This window comes from Trachemys scripta, chromosome 7 (assembly GCF_013100865.1).
Source record: "Trachemys scripta elegans isolate TJP31775 chromosome 7, CAS_Tse_1.0, whole genome shotgun sequence".
NCBI classification, from domain to species: Eukaryota; Metazoa; Chordata; order Testudines; family Emydidae; genus Trachemys; species Trachemys scripta.
The window spans coordinates 124,148,498-124,168,346 of NC_048304.1; the positions used below are offsets into that span (position 1 = coordinate 124,148,498).

The 19,849-nt window shown below is 43.8% G+C and overlaps 1 protein-coding gene across 11 annotated transcripts in view; it reads left to right on the forward strand.

Annotated features, from left to right (window-relative positions):
- The window catches only part of BTRC (beta-transducin repeat containing E3 ubiquitin protein ligase), a 165,477-nt gene that overhangs the window by 110,668 nt on the left and 34,960 nt on the right, over window positions 1–19,849 (forward strand). For all 11 annotated transcript variants that reach the window (XM_034777860.1, XM_034777863.1, XM_034777864.1 and 8 more), the window contains one exon: window positions 14,912–15,143. In XM_034777860.1, the coding sequence (XP_034633751.1) occupies window positions 14,912–15,143 (232 nt within the window). The remainder of the gene's footprint in view (window positions 1–14,911; window positions 15,144–19,849) is intronic.

The following is a 19,849-nucleotide window of genomic DNA, read 5'->3' on the forward strand; positions in this document are numbered from 1 at the left end:
TAGCCCGATGAAGAATAGGAACATTTTCTTTATTTGAGTAATGAAGTCCACCATTCTGGTCCGTGCTGAAGACAAACCAATCATCCAGATGGAAATACAGTAAAAAATGTGGGTTTGTTTCATTATGGGGAATTTCTCATGCTCTGCAGTTAAGACAAATAATATATTTACCTCAAAGTATATTTAAAGTCATCAGTAATTTTAGAAGTAGAATTGAATATCCAACGTATAGAAGTTGTGTCAAAAGAAGGATGTTTTAGGGAGCAGGGCATTCCCCTGCTGCCAGTGACTGACAGCCGTAGTTCTGCCTGCAAGCTGCAAGCAGACACTGAAGTGTCCCTTGTGTGGATCTGTGAATCTTATTCTTTTAAGAAGGTCAATTGTCAGGTAAGTACAGGTATACTTTTCTAAGCATTCCTGAAAACACTGGGTAGTGAAATCACATTCCACCTGAGGAGCAGCTCCCTCTTAGCTGTGAAGTAGTTCCTACATGTTCAACCTATAAAGTACTTTGGGATCTTCAAGGGTTAAAAAAAACTGTGGAGCAAATATAAAGGTGCAGTTTCTCCTAGGTAGGGATGGAGAATTTGACTCCTGAATACACTAGAATATAGGCTATTTGCATGGTGTATCTACAGAAAAATTTACTCTTCAGGTAAAAAAAAATTCACTGGATTTATGAGGCATAATAGCAAAACCATCCTCACTGTACACTCTGGTTCAGTTTTGCTTTCAGCTGGGCACACTTCCCACTGGCCTGAGAGCTGCCCGTTGCTTCTGAAGAATGGCCCTTAACAACAATGGTCACATGTTAAGAAGTCAGTTGAAATATCAGTTAATGATTAAAATATTTCAGCATGAATTCTTCTGACCTCAGGTTTTGCTGTTAATTCCCCTGATTGCTTTTATACTTGGACTGAGCTCTCCTATATAATATTCATTTAGGAGAAAATAAAAATGAAAAATACCTCAATTAGCAGCAACACCACAAAAAGTTAAATTGTTAATTGAGTGAGGCGTGTAATTTCTTAGCAGAGCTGTCTGATAAGCCCTCCTTGTAAGGCTTTGGTTGTAGGTGATAAAACTGTTGTTTAATTAATGTCAGTGGGTTTTTTTAAACCTCTGGATTTTACAAAATTGAGTGGTGGAATGTGTGAACCGAAAAGTGGAATCAGATTGCTCTTTTATCATGTTAATTTAGGTCTGTCACTCCCATTCTAGATCATGATTTACTGTCCCAACAGTTATTAAGTGGGTTGCAAGAGAAGCACTTTACTACCATCTGAATTCTGTCTTAGGAGAAACCAAACATGATTAGGCTGCACAGTAAGTTAATGCGTCATTGTTTGAGATCTGAGTTTCAAAATTGGCTGAGATCACAGATGGAGATGAGTTTGGAGTTTAATGTTTCATCGAAGACATTAGTCACCATACTGAACCCTCGCATATAATTTAACACAATTAACAGATTTGAAGACTTGACTAGGAGGGGGTGCTATAAGTCAAGACCCATTCATAGAGCTGCCTGGAGGTCCAGATATGGGTCAGGAAAGGGTGTTGCTGGACAGGCCTGAAGTTCATTAGCAGAACGGTTTGGAGTCGAATGTAGGAATAGTAGGGCTATTGCAAGGAAGGGTTGAGATGCATTGGTGGAGCTTTGTTCGGCCCAAATTGCAGCAGCCCAGTATCTTTCTTTGTGTTTTATATAATGCACCTTTCAAACACAAGCTCTAAATTCACTTATAATGAATAAAATAAAAACATCATCATACAGCTGATAAGCCAGTTTCAGTCAAACAACCTAAATACCTTTTTTTAGCGCTGTTGTTCCTAGGATATGAGAGAGACCAGGTAGGAGAGAGAATATCTTTCGTTGGACCAACTTCTCTTGGCGGAAGGTACAGGCTGTCGAGCTAAACAAAGCCGTGTTTCCGGTCTGAGAAGAGGTTCTGTGTAGCTTGAAATCTTTGTACCTTCCAACAAAGGAAGTTGATCCAATAAAAGACATCACATCACCTCCCCTCCCTTGTCTCTCTCAACCTAAATAACAGTAAGGAGTCCCCCCCCCCCCTTCCCTAAAAGCTTGGGTAAGCAGATGATCTTTGACCTTCACGGCATGCTGCAACTAACTTGGGCTCTCTAGGGCCAAGAGAGGAGAAAATTCGGGAGTTGAGTCCTTCACTGAGAATGATTTGTCCCCCCAAAACCAAGCACATCTTAGGAACTGTCCGCTCACAGCTGTCCTCAACTGCTAGGGGAAAAAACCACAGATAAGCAGGTTTCTACACCACTTTCAATTAATCTCTGCCTGTGTAGCCCGGGCAAAGCACGTTGCAGTAACTCAATCCAGAGGCAACAAAAGGTGGGGATAACTGTGGCAAAAGCCGCATCCAGAAAGAAAAGCTGTAACTTCCTTGCCAAGAGTGGATGGGAAATGCACTGTTGCTGTCTGGATATATAGAAGCAGTCAAGGATCCAACAAGATCCCGCGGGAACATGAGTAATGAGACAGGAATTCATGCCCTCCCAAGATATAGACTATGCCACATCCTGCAGTTGTGTCTATCAGGATTATAGGTACAGTGGCAGGACTGTATGAGGGGAGCCTGGATCTAGAATATCAGAGAACTATCAGTCAGGACTGAGGGGCATGGACAGGGTAGTGTGAGGAAGTTTTAATGGTTTCTGTGCAGCACCCCAGAGTACAGAGGTTCTCAACCTCTTTCTTTTGGAGGCACCTCTTCCCACCCCTCACCCCCCCCCCACATGCTCTTTCTTTTGGAGGCACCTCTTCCCACCCCCCACGGCCCACCTTTGCCACAACAACTGATTTTCAGCATATAAAAGCCAGGGACGGCGTTAGGGGATAGCAAGCAGGGCAGTTGCCTGGGGCCCCCACGCCACAGGGTCCCCCCTCAAAGCTATATTGCTCGGGCTTCAGCCCCGGGGCTCAGGGACCCGAGCTTCAGCCCCATGCAGTGGGACTTTGGCTTTCTGCCCTGGGCTCTAGCGAGTCTAATGCTGGCCCTGCTTGGAGGCGAGGCCCCTCTGAAACCTAGGGGGCCCCGGACCCCTGATTGAGAACTGCTGCCATAGAATACGTGTCTTTAGTTATTTTTAATCAGTCTTTCTCACTCCATCAGATTCTTAGAAAAAAGAAAAGAAAAATGTTATTGTGGTTATCCTAATCTATCCTGTTATATTTATCACCTTTGCTATATCTCTGAATGGCAGTAATATTAATCACTAACTTCCAAAATTCAGCAAGTCCCCTGGTGGTTAAATATTGAACTTACTGTGATAAGTAAGGTGACGTTACTGAAGTGAACCCTCTCTAGGGCACTTCTTTGGACTCAAGGAGAATTTGTTAGCTGGCTTCATATTTGTATTGATTTTAAGGTAGTTGTCAGGATACAATGTGTCTTTCAGAAAAAGTCGGGAAACTTCAGCAACAAAAGTGGGTTTTTTTTTACTTTGGGGTTTTGGTCCTAGCTTTAAAGGCTGCTTAAATGGTTGGCATGATTCAGCAGATTGACTGCAAAGTATAGTTGTAATTTAAATAAAATGTTCAGATAGTCTAGGACGTGCCACTAGTTAGAGTTTGGAAGCCTTCATAGATGGTTCTTAGTGACAAAAATATCAATGTGCTAATTGGTTTGTAGTGCTTGAGGGGAAGATGCACACTTAGGGGTGTGTGTGAAATGTGTGGTGATGCATGCCCTTCTGGTGGGAGCACCTTTCACCTGAATACTACTTCTCTGCCTGTGAGATAAATGGTTTTATGTCATGGCCGTTTAACAAACGGACAGCTGAAGCAAGGAGAGGTGAAGTGATTGTCCCAGGCCATGCAGCGAGTCAGTGGCAGAAGTGGGAGTATAACTCGGGAGACATGACTCCCAGGTCCCTGCTCTGGGTTGCTACACCGTATCATGAGCATGGAGATTATCAGTGATCAATAAATAATAGCCTCTGACTAGAAAGATCTGCTTTTGTTCCTGTCATTAGCTATTTCTGTGTACAGAATTAAATGTAATATGCTTGTACCTTCCTAGTCTCACTTACCCCAGGCTACTTAAAGCTCAGTGTTGAAACGGAAGCACCTAATTTGGAAACCATTCCTGAACTTTAGGTGACCTGCCATCAACCTGTGGAGGACGATTGATGAGAGGAGAATAGGTGATGACAATTAGTATGCTTTCCCAGTAGTGAAAATTGAAGTTTTTAATTGTCTGATATATTTTTAAAGTAACTATCTGCATGACGCACATGGCTGACGTGATCAAAACAGATCGTTGAACAGCCCCTGAATCGCAGGATTTGAAAATGCGCTCCTGTACCTCTAATAGCAAGCTGCGTATTTTTAAGCTCTTTTACTTTGAGAAGGAATTCTCCTCTGTCATTTGTTTTGCCTGAACTTCAGAGAAACTAGTGGGGCAGCCTATTAATTATTCATGTGCCAGCAACACTGAAAGCCAATTAAAATTAAAAACAGCAACATTGCAGCTCGCTGTAGGCATCACCAAATTGTCACAGCTGTGGCTGTTCTGTTGTGAGAGTGCTAGGGGGAGCTCTAACCTTGTTCAGAGGACCAGTATAGGAACTGTGCCTTATGTTTACCTAGCTGGCTCACTGGCAGCAAAAGCTGGATTCTCTTAATGTTTAATTTTGTTTTGTATCTGAAAGTTCTGTGTATCTTTCCCAAGACCAATCCCATATTGCCAGAGCCCTACCAAATTCACGGCCATGCAAAACGCATCACGAACCATGCAATCTGGTCTCTCCCCGTGAAATCTGCTCTTTTGTGTGCTTTTACCTTATACTATACCGATTTCATGGGGGAGACCAGTGTTTCTCAAATTAGGGGTCCTGACCCAAAAAGGGTTGCAAGGTTATTTTAAGAGGGTCACGGTATTGCCACCCTAACTTCTGCATTGCTGCCTTAACTCCAAGGACCCACTGGCTTTATCGCTTAAATTGTAAACTCTAGGGCGGGGGCCATCTTTTTGTTCTGTTGTACAGCACCCAGCACAATGGGTTCCTGGTCCTGGACCATGACCCTTAGGCCTACAGCAATGCAAATAATAAACAAGGATGGTGACGGAGGGAGCCCTCTTCAGTCGTGATGTCTGTTTATGTTTTATGGAAGGAATACTCTGGAAAGAGATGCTTGCTGATGACTGGAATCGATTCATTCCCAGCCTTTCTCAACGTCTACGCTTCTTCCTTGCTTACCATAGAGCTAGTGTACATGCTCTTCTTGTCTAGTCTTTAATTCTTTTGTGATCTGGCATATCCTGGACCAACGTATTCCTCTCTAAAGATATAGGGGACATGGGAGAATTTCCTTTGCCCACACATTTGGAGGCCAGAGCCCAGGCCATCCTCTATCAAGGAAAGGATGTGTCTAGTCCTACATAATCCTGAGACATGAGTGGTAAAGTCAGCAGAATGACTGAACAAGCAAGATATCATGTATGCTGGTGGATAGCAGTTAGTTGGCCTCCTCTGGTGGATGATGAAAGGCTGAGAGATGAACCCATACAGATTTTGGCCATAGCCCGTTGACCAACTTTGACCTGAAACCATACAATAGTTCCCAGCCTTTTTACGTTGGAGCCACCCATACAGTGGTTTGGTAGGTGGGCAACTCAGCTCCATGCTCCCTATGCCGTTGCCCCGGCACAGTTCCCACCATCCCTCCTTTTCATCCCCCATTTCGCGGGTGTTTCTTTGCTTCTTCCCTCCCTGTTTGTCCAACTCAACCAAGTGTTACAGCAGGGTGGAGACCTCATTTGGTGCCACCTATGACTAAACAGAGTGGGAGTAACATGAACAGAGAAGGGAAACTTAAGCTGGCTAATGTGCAGGTGAATGTACGCTGTTCCTGCAGCTAACTGAATTAACTGGCCATTTCAGGTGCAGGGAAGGTGATGAATTTCACTGAGCAACTTGTAGGAGCATGTTTGCAGTGGGAGGAAGTGTGGTTGAGGAGTTGTGCAGTTTTCCCCTAACCCCGCTGCTGTTTTTGTTTGTTCTATAAAAGGGGGAAACCTGGGATTATCTGATGTTTAAAAGGCCCTGGAGTATCCTGCCCTCTAATCCTAGATGGGTCACTAACTCTCTCTATGACCATGGGCAAGTCACTTAAATTCTTTGTGCCTCATCATTGCAAAAAGTGTTCAAAAGCAGGAAAATCAGTGAAAAGTAATGCCACGTCTGAGCTGTGCTCTCCTGAGTAAACTATGGGGGGAAATAACCAAGTATCTCAGAGACAGCTTCAGTCTCTTGATGCTAAAAGTGTATTAAAGCTTTCCCTTGACAAGGCCAAGATGTTCCAGGTATCATGAGGCTTTTATCCGGTGCACCCAGGCACGGACATTAGACCTATTAGGTCACCCTCTCTTTTAATGTGTTGTCTATTCATGTTGGCCTGCCCCCCAGTACACTGTTTCCTGGTGGCTTTCTGTCTGGGTTAAGGGAGTACACGAGGGAAGAAGGAAACTCTTCAGTAACACCCGTAAAGGGAACGGCCACTCAGTCAGTAGTGTATGTGTTTACAAGTGGCTGTTCTAGAAAACTGCTGTCTGGAGCATAACCTACCCCTGGCCATACCATTAATGAGCCCTTTGCTGCTACTGGTAAAGGCTGACTTCAGGAGATTGTTCTCCAAGTAATAATGTACATATTGCTGCTTTCCCTTAACAGTAGTAATAGGTAGTAGTCCCAGCTGTCCGACGCTGGGTCAGGTAACGTATGCAAAAGGGGAAGTGTTTCTGTGTAACTAATTAGAGAGTTGCTCTTTACCTGTCTAAGAGTGCCTCTGAAGTATGTGTGGGATTTGGTTATTTGTAGCATACCCCTCACCATCGATTCTCAGTGTTTATAGGGAAGAGAAGAGGGTTGTTAATGCTACTGAGCTGTTTTGCTCCCAGTAACTTGGTTTCTTTAACCTGGGGAAAGTGTGACATGTGCCAGCATTGTCCAGGTGCCGCCATCACAAGATGATTCCTCACCAGTCCCAGTTATTTTCAGAGGAATCCTACGAGACTGACCAAACTTACAGTTAAGGTAGGGGGAAAACTCCCCGTTCACTTCCATTTCTCCCAGCACAGAAATGTTATTTTGGTGGTTTTATCAACATTTAAAATCCAGATGTGAGACCTATATCAAAGGAAAGGTAATACAGTAAGAGCCACCAGCTTCCAGACAATTAAACTTTATTAGTCTGTCTGAAACATTAAGTATTAGCTTAAAAGAACAGTTTTTCATCTGCCCTCCCTGTTGCTGTTTACTTTTTAGCAGTGTGGGAGAGGAGCTTCTTCTCCAGCCAGCATTATTATTGCTGTTCTTTGTACAGCGGGTGTGCAAGCTTGCATGGCTCAGTCTTGCCCTCCCCAGTCCCTGGAGAGATTCAGCACTTTACATCTGTGGTGCCTGCAGTTTTCTCTGGTCCCAGAAGAACACAACCCCGTCTCTAAATGTCACTCCTCTGATTTGGAGGTGAAGTCCTTAGCCAGGCCCCCTTCAGCCCAGCAACGTACCGTATGTAGTTAGATGGTACCTCTGAGAACTGTTGCCCCCACAGGATCTCATGAAGCACATCAGCCTGGACTTCTCATTCCATTGACCTTTCATCTAAATGTGTCTTTTTTTTCTACCGAATTTGCCACTGTGAAATTAGAAGCCGGATGTGAGCAAGCAGCTAACAACCAAGTGCAGGCAAAATCGTTACTTCTTTGGGTATCCAGGGGGCTGTTCATTTCAGTTTGTGTTTTTTTTTTAATTTCCTCCTGGAAATAAAATCCTGGCTCCTTTTTGTGGGGCTTTCTTTTGATTCAGACGTGATGGTGGCGATCTACTCCTGGGTCGTGTTGGGTTTTGAAAGTGTTTCAGTGAGCTTTGCAGTGCGGAAACTGTAATTCAGTACATGGCAAGTGAGCCCATGTTTGTGCTAAACTAATGGTTAACTTTCATGGAATCTGTTATGCGAGATGGCGGCAGACGAAATGGGTAGCTTCTAAACTGAGCTTTTAAAATAAAAGTAAATGGACTGAGTTGTTTAATGACCGAGTGTTGTAGCTTTGAGTTCTGTCAAGTCAAATATAGGCCAAACAAGTTCCAGCAGAAGAGGGCATCATGAGAAACGCTCTGTCCTTCTGCTGTCATTCCAGTTCTGTGGCTCATCGGCCCTTGGTTCTTTGTGCTAATCCCTCTTATGCAGGGATGGTTTTACAATGTGGACATTCATCCACTGGGAGCTGGATGGAGTCCTGCCTCTTCCAACCCCGCCCTTCAGAAAACCCCATCTTTTGTTTGAAGAAGCGGATTGTTAATTTCTGGCTGAGCCCTACAGGTCCCCATGTTACACCCATGCTCCCAGGCCGCTCTTAGGCATCCTCCTTCCTGCTCCTCAAAACAATGCAGTTCGAGAGGTTACTGGTAAGTGACTTAAAAACATGTCCATCCTCTGTCCCAACCCACTAGGGCTAAGCAATCTACCTCTGCAGCCCTTGGTAATTACAGGCCCAAGGAGGAAGAGACAAGCCATGGGGCTTGGCCTGGGGGTCCTGCTGGCTTTGCTGTGTGCTGCTGTTAGGCCGCCCAAGCAAACCCCTTCCCAGCTTGATTTTAAAGTGCTAGTTCTTATTAGGTTAGGGGTCACATTCAGTGCTGCAGTTCAGCACTTCCATTGCTCCAGTACGTCAGCATGCATCGAGGGTATGTGGTTGTGGGCAAATGATTCTGTGGCCACAAGGTGGCTTTGAAATCCCAACAGTGCTGGAATTGTTGAGCTGACAGTGTCTTCTCCAGATCTAGAACTGTGAAGAGAGACACATCTTGCTGCTGTAGCTGCACCATTGAATTCCTCTGCCTTCGCCACCCAGTTCCAAAGTGCTCCAGAATATTTGAGCGTCACTTGTACTGCTGTTGAATTCTATTACTTGTCTGGATTCATTAGATGTTGTCTTTTAATTGCTTAACTTGAAGTATATTTCAGAACATGCACATGGCCATGACTTTCCTTTCAATGTTGTTTGCTGTCCTCTCTCTGTTCCCCCGCATCTGTCCCTCAACACCCTCCCACCCACCCTCACACACACACGGTACCTTTTTCTATTGTGCCACTGCTTTGACTTTCTCCAGTGTCTTTTATCTTGTGAGCAAAGTTTGAACAGTACGCAGAAAGTTAACTGCCTGGAGTCTTTTAAATATAAGTAACACGCACCCAGTAATAAGCTGTCGGTTGTTTTTTTGCTGCCTGCAAAGAAACATAAACACAGCGCTCGTTTCTGGCAGGTTTTTACTGTCAGAGTTTCTCCTATTATATTTATCTTACAATTTGCCAGGGGGTGAAGTTATTAAGTTTTAGCAGCAGCCATCGATCAAGTTCACAAGTTAACACGATAAAGGCTCTGAGCCGCTCCGATCCAGGAAAATGATGATCCTCACTCGGTAATTAACTAAATGAGAAAGTTAAATCTTACTTGAGAGCTGGGAGAGATGAAAGAGAGGTGTTTGTCAGTTTCTCAGTGGAAATTAGAAGCAGTTTTCTGCAATTCCCTAAGCTGCTGCTCTGTCATATTTTACATAAGCACTGGGAAAACGTCTTGTAATTAGTGCTGTCAAGGAGGATTTTTTTTGCTGAAGGATGTTGGAATAATTCATTAGATTATCAAGAAAGGCTTGTGTCCTGAAATGATTAGCACAGTGAAATTTAAACCATTAACGATAACAAGTTTAGAGCTTGCTGCAGTGCAGAGGCACCCGGGGTATGTCTGTGCCTATTTCAATCATTTCTTATAATTAAACATTATGTCCTTTTTTTTCCCCCTCCCCTTCAGTAGGACCCATCCAAAAATGCTGTTAAGGTGGCTCTGTCTAGATCGGCGAGTTTACCAGCACTGGTGGTGCACATAGTTATGGAAAGATGCAACTGCAAATAAGCAACACAAAGTATTTGAGTTTGAGAACCAAAGAATGCATGACCCCGATGCTCTTTTGTGCCCACGTAAGTGACTAAGACATGTTAGCACTGGAATATCATGGAATGTCTTTCCCTCCCCTTTGGCTGTAGAGAAACTCAAGTGAGACACTTACCGCATTGTTTTATTTTCTCTGAACCTTTTTAGAGCTTCACAGACCCGAAGGTGCATTTCTTGTAGAGCTAGTTGTTGGGTGTTTTGAGCATCCACACTTGGCAAGAGACAGGACCGTTCCACAAGAAGCTTACGGTTGGAGTCAATCTGTGTACACAAAGAGCTCCAATGTGGTTTTCTACAGTGAGTAGGAGACATCTGTGTTACAACCCTTTTAAAAAAAAAAATTGCTGGTGTGTCTGGAAAAACACAGATGCCTGTAATAGTAGCTGAGAGTTGTGCTGGCATTTGGCTTTTCCCATCCTGTAGAAAGGCCCATAAGCCCCATCTATACAACAAAAACAACCTCTGTTGTTATGTTTGTGGTCCAACCATGTCATACCGTGGTTATTTTTGTTTTGTTCACACAAATTTAGACTTATCCAACCTTTGTTTATCCATACTGAAATGTTGCCCCTTCTTGTAGACATAGGCTATTATTTAGACTTAAGTCCTTTATTATATTAGTTCTCTCCTACCTCCTCGTGCATACAAAGAGGCTCTGTTAGAATCATAGAATATCAGGGTTGGAAGGGACTTCAGGAGGTATCTAGTCCAACCCCCGCTCAAAGCAGGACCAATTCCCAACTAAATCATCCCAGCCAGGGCTTTGTCAAGCCTGACCTTAAAAACCTCTAAGGAAGGAGATTCCACCACCTCCCTAGGTAACCCATTCCAGTGCTTCACCACCCTCCTAGTGAAAATTGTTTTCCTAATATCCAACCTAGACCTCCCCCACTGCAACTTGAGACCATTACTCCTTGTTCTGTCATCAGGTCCCACTGAGAACAGTCTAGATCCATCCTCTTTGGAACCCCCTTTCAGGTAGTTGAAAGCAGCTATCAAATCCCCCCTCATTCTTCTCTTCTGCAGACTAAACAATCCCAGTTCCCTCAGCCTCTCCTCATAAGTCATGTGCTCCAGCCCCCTAATCATTTTTGTTGCCCTCCGCTGGACTCTTTCCAATTTTTCCACATCCTTCTTGTAGTGTGGGGCCCAAAACTGGACACAGTACTCCAGATGAGGCCTCACCAATGTCAAATAGAGGGGAACGATTACGTCCCTCGATCTGCTGGCAATGCCCCTACTTATACAGCCCAGAATGCCGTTAGCCTTCTTGGCAACAAGGGCACACTGTTGATTCATATCCAGCTTCTCGTCCACTGTAACCCCTAGGTCCTTTTCTGCAGAACTGCTGTCTAGCCATTCAGTCCCTAGTCTGTAACAGTGCATGGGATTCTTCCATCCTAAGTGCAGGACTCTGCACTTGTCCTTGTTGAACCTCATCAGGTTTCTTTTGGCCCAATCCTCCAAATTGTCTAGTCACTCTGTATCCTGTCCCTACCCTCCAGCGTATCTACCATTCCTCCCAGTTTAGTGTTAATTGTTAATTGTAGCCACCTCAGAAAAATGGCCTTGTAATTGTTGTTTGCAGTGTTATTGTAGCTATGTTTGTCCTAAGATATGAGAGAGATGAGGTGGGTGAGGTAATATCTTTTATTGGACCAACTTCTGTTGGTGAAAGAGACTAGCTTTCAAGCTCCACAAAGCAATTTTTTGGTCCTGAATGTCTGACAGCGTCTTCAGGCCTGAAGAAGAGCTTGTAGTTACGAACAGCTCACTAAAACGATCTATTCAGTGCCAGGATATCTGACTAGAATTGATGGAATGCCTTCACCATCTTGAGTATTGTGTTCAGTGCTGGTCACCCCATCTCAAAAATGGTATCACTGAAATAGACCTCTGCAAGTATAAAGGTGCCACTCACAAAAGCTACAGGTCCCAGCATGTCGGGCTGCTCAAATCAAAATTAAGCACTGAATGGTGGCACCTGTACAGGTCTGTCGCATCTTAGGCGCATTTAACATGCGTGATTTCAACTTTACGCGGTCGGCCAAAACAAAACAAAACAAAAACAAAAAAGAGAAAAACAGTTTTAATACTATACCTGTAGTGCGGGCGATTTCGCCCGCCATTGAACTCAATGGGGTTTTGGCTATACGCGGTTTTCGCTTTATGCGCTAACCGCGGAACGGAACCCCCGTGTAAGATGAGACAGACCTGTAGTCTCCAGGATCATGCCTCCACATTAGAACCTGGGAGGGAAGAAGAAAAAAGTGGAGGACTGTGATCTGCTCCTCTTGGGCTAAGTTTGGGCACTTTCTCATGTCATACACAGATGCGTCTTCTTTGGGTAACGTGCAGTGATTGTTTGGGGTTACTTTTGATAGTGAGGCAGGTAATACATCTTTGTCCCAACAAACTGTAGAAAGCTCTGGGCTGAAAACCTTTTGGGTGGTACATTTGTATGAATATTTAACTTCATTTTATTCTCCGTATATCTGACAGCACTGCCTCTTCTGGAGGGGCTTCTTGATTGTAACAGAGAAGAGGGCATTTAATGCTCTAGCAAATAGTGACTGTTCTCACTGAAAGGAGGAAACAAAAGGCAGAAGGTACAGGTTTAAAAACCATGCTCTATTGAGATAGCCTGCTGTAAGATTGGCTGTGCAGCAAATGAAATGAGAAATGAAATGAGGTCAGGCTTGTAAAATACACCATTTGTCAACTATCTCCAGCATTTCATGGGTTTTTCTGTTTTGCAAACAGCTAAACTGCAGTAAAAACAGCCAGAGTCCCTCAAGGCTGATGTTCAATACAGCCCATCCTTAATCTTTGTATGCCATGCCATTGCCAGGAAGAATCCAACCTTTCATGCCATGGAGTTCATTCCCACAGTTGCCTCAGAGATGTCAGCATTCTCTGTATAAACAGATAGTCCAGAAGAGTGTGTGTTTCTCCTCCCTCCAAATATCCCATTTATGGGACACTATTATCTACATGATGAGTGAATATAAAACCACAGTACAAGGATTTTATACTCTGCCATTAGTTTGCAACTCTGCCACCAGCTATTGGCCATCTTTGATGATCCTTACTGAATGCTCCCAGAAACATTCCCCAGTGTTTGAGGACTCTCGGCTCCATTTTGAGGGGAATGAGAAAGGAAACAAAACGAGTGCTGCAGACCAGCTTGCTCGTGATGCAAATGGTACAGTCTGATATCTATGTACCGTACTATGGTCTCAGAAAATCAGAGTTAATTCAAACCATAATACAGAGCCAGAATATACTTTTTGTTAAAATGGCTGCTACTTACCATAGCAGTTTTGTAAGAAAATCTATCCAGCCATCTCTGTTAGAAACACTGGCAAGTAATTTAGGCACAATATTTAGGTCTGGTGTCTTATGTATAAATATACAGGAAACAAATGGTGAAAAATTAAGTAGATTTTAAAGCATTCTGTCACTTTTGGTAATCCAAGGTGTGGGTATCACAGGTAAGGATTTTAAGTGGACAGGGAGGTGTGATCTGGGGTACAAGCCTGGGAGCTAGGAATTACTGAGTTCTTGTCCTAGCTTTGGCAGGCACTTTCGATAGCCTTTTAGCAAATCACTTAACATCTTTCCATTGATCCTTCCTCCCAGTAAACAGGTACTACATATCTTCCTCTTAGGTGAGAACTACATGTAGAGCGTGTACAGTCTGGTTATTTTCTTTTAGATTGACTAAAATATCATTAATTGTGTTACTTGCTATACCACAGCGTGCATTAAGTGAAACTTAAATACTACATCACAAAATATAACTTGTATTTATTATGATAAGTGCAGTTTGGTTTTAATTGATCATTCATAATGCAGTAGCAAATGTAGACTAGAGTGTTTTTGTAAAAGAAATGATCTAATAATGTGAACTGTCATTACGTGCCGTCTGGTATTAAAGCTTTGCTGTGACGTAGGGCTAGACACCAGCTTTTAGTAAGAATTATCAGGTTTGCAGATTACTAAAAAGAGACTTATCAAAGTTCCATGGTACATGGATATATCTTGACAATGTCCCTTTAAAACTTGTCTTGGTTAAATGTATGACCATTGTACTTAGCTTTAGATTCTGGGTTTGTTTTTTTTTTAGTTGGGGCAGAATCCTAAAAATAAATAAACATTCCCTTAGTTTAGTATTTAATAAAAGCTATTTAGTAACCAGCATGGGAAAACATAGATTTCCCAGTTGACAGTTAATTTGGCTTGGGATGTGCTCATGGGGCAATACGTGTGCTTTTCTTCCAGTTAAATCGTTAAAAACAAAACTTCCATGCATCTTGATTTTAGGCTATAGAGTGAAGAGTCTGTTTTCTCCTGTCCCTGAGAGCCCTTCTTCAAAATCAGACTATGTTGAGACCTTCTGGCGAAATATTAACAGTGACTATAAAGTTTAGTATTTGATTCTTTGCATGAAGTACAGATGAGCACCAGATGTTGGGGTGTTGATTTAACAGATTTTACTGTATACTATGTGTATTATTAAAATGATCATCATGCAGTTTCTTATCCATCTCATGTATTTTCTATTAATTTTAGCAGCAGTTCATTGTAGCCCTAAAGCAAATACTTTAGAAGAGAAACAAAATACAAATGCAGTCTTCTGCGGTGCACTGAAGTAGCTGATAATGGCAAATTAGGAATCTGTCAGCATTGTATGTAAAATGTAACTAAAATGTGTTTGTATTAAGCTGCCACTCTTGTTCTCCCATCTAACCCTAGTCCTTTGTGTGCAGCTCCAGCATGAACTGTACTGTCCTCCAAGGTTACAAGTTTCTGTGGCCACTTGCAGACTGACAGCAGCAAATGGGATATGCAGACTCAGCCAACTTGTATGTAATGGAATGTTAGCGTCCCAAGCTTTATTTCATGTTTTCTTCTTTCCTTTCAAGACAAAACTTGCCAATGGCACTTCCAGCATGATTGTGCCCAAACAAAGGAAGCTGTCTGCAAGCTATGAGAAAGAGAAGGAGCTGTGCGTCAAGTATTTTGAACAGTGGTCTGAGTCCGATCAAGTGGAGTTTGTGGAACATCTCATCTCCCAGATGTGTCATTACCAGCACGGACATATAAACTCGTACCTCAAACCTATGTTACAGAGGGACTTCATCACTGCACTGCCAGGTATTTCCACCCGGTTGGAGGAAGGATCTTCCATGTTGTTCTTGAAAGAGCTATGGCATTTGGCTTCCTGTGACAGTGGGCCTTCCCTGGGGGAGAGTGTTCTTCAGGGAGAAGTTTTGCAACCTAGATAGTAGCAGATTGTGAATGAAAGGCTCTGTAGAAGTGCACAGTAGTAGTAACACTTCACTCAATAGATCTACCCTTTTGATTGAAATAAGTGGCAGATTTTACCAAATGTCTAGGGCACATGGCACAGAAAACAGAGTACCTGATTGTCATTAAGACAGTAACAGTGTCTGAATAACAGAATTTTAAAAATTGTAACTACCTTTTATCATCTCTGGTTTTCCCTTGGGATTTTTTCATTCAGAATTTTGACCACTTTTTATTAATAAAATATTTTCCTGTAGCCACTGATTTGAATATTAATTACCTACAGTGAACAACATATCAGGATAAAGAGTGGACGTGATAACATATTCATATTTTGTATTTCTATAGTGCTTTTCATCTGAGGACATTGGCCTCAGCTACATGTTTGGATACTGTGGTGAATGGGGGTCACAGAAGTTCCTAAGTAGATGAAAGCACTGAATAAACAATTCTGTCAGGGAGATACAGTTATTTCCCCTGTTTTACAGATGGGGAAACAGAGGCACAGGGTGGTAAGTGACTTGCCCAAGGTTATGCAGCAAGACAGTATCAGAACCAGCTTTAGAATTCTGGCTTTCAGTCGCATTCTCAGACCATTAGATCACACACACCTCCATAGAAGTTAGTGTATTATAATTCAAATGGCTTGGTTGGTTCCTGAGTCTCTGATGGAATTAAATAAAATGTGTTGCCGTCTTTGTTGATGACTCTGAACACTTAGTTGAAGAGAAAATTGTTTGGAAGAATTTCTCTCACAAATTGTTTATCCTGTGCAGACCTTTGAAGAGCTGCTCAATTCCTACATGTCCTTCTTTCCAAACATTTGACTTCTAATGGGATTGTTCCACATGATACTTAATTTCTAGGGCTGAAGACTGAGAAAACATGTTTGTTTTTTAATTGTGGATCTTATAAAGAATAAAGCCATCATGGGAGTGTTGCTCGGAAATTAAATACACAGATTCTTGGGATTTTATAAATTATAACTGCTTCATAATCAAATGGCTCTGGTAGACCTTGAAAAACATCTTTGTTGTGCTAAGTGTGTTGTTATGGTGCTAGTTTTTAGAGGTCTAGTGGCAATAATCTCATGTACCAGAGCAGTATTATAACGTGTGGAACTCTTCTGTTACACAGACATAGGGAGCAATTTGAAGAGGCATTTGCCTTTCCATAGTTAAGATTGAAGCACGCTTACTTTCTGTTATGAACCCAATATTTTTCAGTCTTTCTCTGCCCAATTTCATCAAAGCCAAACGAATCCACCTCATATTTCACCCGTTAATCTCACCCTTGGGGCCTTTTTCTGGAAAGTTTTGGGAAGTAGCAGAAGTCATTTCAGAAGGGATTTAAAAAATTTTCTTTGAGTGGTTGCAGACATGTTTTCCATTCAGGTGTGTGTGTCCCTGGCACACCCAAGCTGGAGAACTTTGCCTAGTAGTACCCTTAGGGACAGCACCCACGCCCTGTGTCTCTTAACCCCTCCCCAGGCTATTTAAGGGTAGTGCTCCTCCAACCCCCCCTCGGTTCCTTCTCGCCACTCCTGAGTAGAGTCAGAGCACTTGGTGTGGTATTTCCTTCCCACTTTTCCATCTCAGTCTCTCTTGGATTTTGTTGTCTATATAAAGCAACAAAGAGTCCTGTGGCACCTTATAGACTAACAGACTTATTGGAGCATAAGCTTTCGTGGGTGAATACCCACTGCGGTCTGACACATGTGTATATATAGTCTATATATTAAGTTAGTTTAACATTACTTATGTTTTTAGTTTATAGGAGTTAGAATAAATATCCCCTCACCAAGGTGTAACTATTGTCCATTGTTTGGGGTGGCTGTTCCCAGCAATGACCCCCACATATGCTCCTGGGAGAAGGGCACATTAAAGAAAGGTGCTTCATCTGCGAATCATTCAAGAACAGAGGTGGTGAGGGACTTGCACCTCAAGCAGCACCTTATGGAGCCGGCCATGAGGCCCCCTTTGGCACTGGAGATCCACATGGATCCTTCAGCCTCTCAGACAACTTTGGAACCAGAGCGAGCCAGTGTTCCTTGACCAGACTCTCATGCCTCCCCCAGGAGGAAGAGAGATCATTCTCCTTCCTCATGTCCTCCAGACTGCAGAACCACTCCGGAGATTGGAGAGATTCAACCTTCTCTTCCAGGTGGAGCGCAGACAATCACTGTGATTCCTCTGATATGTGGGATGGAGCCGGGACATCCACTCGCTTTCCAGTACCGAGGCGGCATCAGTTGAGCACTGTACCAGTCATGGGATGCCCATTGAGTCCATTGCCAACAACATCGGCACCAGCTGTTTCCATGCCATTGGTATCCCAGACAGCAACAGGCTTGCTTTGCCCCTCTGCTCTTGCTCCCCAGTTATTGCCCTGAGTACTTCTATGTGGTCCTCTGTGTTACCTGAATTGATTGCAGACTTGTCTCAGTCAACAGCACTGTCTTCGGCACTGCCTAAGACTCAGAGTAGGCAGTCGAGATCAGCCTCCTTATGGGTACTGAGGGGCGCGTTAGCTCAGCTGCTATCTTCAGCACCGATGATGACAGTGCAGACCACATCTACGGGATCGGTACCAACCCTGGCTGCAGTACCATCTTGGTTTGCGACCAAGTGGGAGGGCAGTGCCCTTGCCTGTCCTCAAGACATCAGCTTCACTCTCCGCTTTGGTAACGATGCAGCCAGCCTATTGAGCTTCGGACAATGCTGGATATTTGTTTGCTGCACCTGGGGTGAATCCCCCCATTGTCTTCAGATGACTTGGGGGGTTCATTGAGAGCAAGTTCGGAGGCACCCTCTCCCTCATCACCAAGACATCATTCTCAAAGATTGGATCACGATCAGTACCAACATCAGCACTGTTCCTGCAATAGGGACCGAAGGACTTGGCCCAGTGCCTACTGCCCACTTATGCCATATCCCTATATTCAGTGGCCGCCTTGGAATCTATGGACTGTTTCTCAATCTGTGAAGTCCCGATCGTCAGCCCACTCCAGGGCAAGGTATCCTGGCCACCCCAGTATTCCCTCTTCAGTCACCTAGATAGCTGACTCAGACAGAGGTGGCTTCCTCAGCTCATGCCCAAGGACAGAGAGTTCGAAGAGGCTGGATCTCTGAATTTATTCAACCTCATTCTTATAAGTTGGCGTTGCAAATCAGCAGGCGCGGTTGTTGAAATATAATTTGCGAAATTGGGGGTCTATAGCCAAACTCACAGACAAGACAATACTGAACCCTCCAGGGAAGAGTTCAGAGCGCTGATTGCATACGGTTGTCTGGCCGCCAAGACATCTTTGCAGTCGGCACCGGACACAACAGATGCTACTGCCAGAGTCATGGCTTCAGCGATCACGCTGAGAAGGGCCTCATGCTTGCAGCACTCTGGCATAGTTTTGAAGGTCAGGCTGGAGTTGCCAACCCTCCAGGATTGTCCTGGAGTCTCCAGGAATTAAAGGTTAACCATTAATTAAAGGTTAACCATTAATTAAAGATTATGTCATGTGATGAAACTTCCAGGAATATGTCCAGCCAAAATTAGCAACTGTAGGTCCATCAGAGAATAGAAGACCTACCTTGCAATGGTTGATTTTTTTTTTCCTCTGACAAAATGGATGAGACTTTACATTCATTTAAGGACTCAGGAGTAACTGCATTCATTGGGGGTTTTACCCCAAACATAGAAAGGTGCCAGTTTCTGGGGCAGCAATGGCAGCAGCAGTACCATCCCCAGTGGAGCTTCCAGCAGACCTCTTACCCATCGAGGCAGCAGGACTACTCCAGGAAGGGGCATAAGTCGCACAGAAGAAGGCCTCCTGGGTCTAACTTTAACCAGCCAGTCTGTCCTCCCCCAGCTTTGGGCAAGCAGCCATTTTGACTGGTTGATCGACACCAGTTGTGAACTTCCCACCATTCGGGGACAGGCTTCCTCCCTTGCACAGTGCTTGGGAAGTGAGAACCTCAGCCAAATGGTCCTAAGCACTGTGGGATCGAGTTATGCCATCCAATTTCTACTCTCCCTTCCCCCCCATCCCTTTTCAGTGACCCCCTTCACGAGTCACTGCTCCTACAGCAGGTCCAGACTAAGTGAGCTTTGGGGGTTATAGAGGAAGACCCCCTGCAGCATTGGTGGGCTGGGGCGGGAGTGAAGGATTCCACTCACAGTATTTCCTGATTCCCAAGTCCAAAGGAGGCGTGAGACCTGTTCTCAATCTCCAGAGTCTCAACAGATACATCAATCACATGAGATTCTCCATGGTTACCCTAGCTGCCTCCTCCCAGCTTTGAATCACAATCACCGGTTTCAAGTATCAGAGGGGTAGCCGTGTTAGTCTGAATCTGTAAAAAGCAACAGAGGGTCCTGTGGCACCTTTGAGACTAACAGAAGTATTGGGAGCATAAGCTTTCGTGGGTAAGAACCTCACTTCTTCAGATGCAAGGACTAAAAATTTGAGATCTGGGCATATTCCTGTCAAAATTATTAACTAACTAGAGTGAATTCAGAAAACAACAAAAATGATTAGAGCAGAGGAGGAATTGATT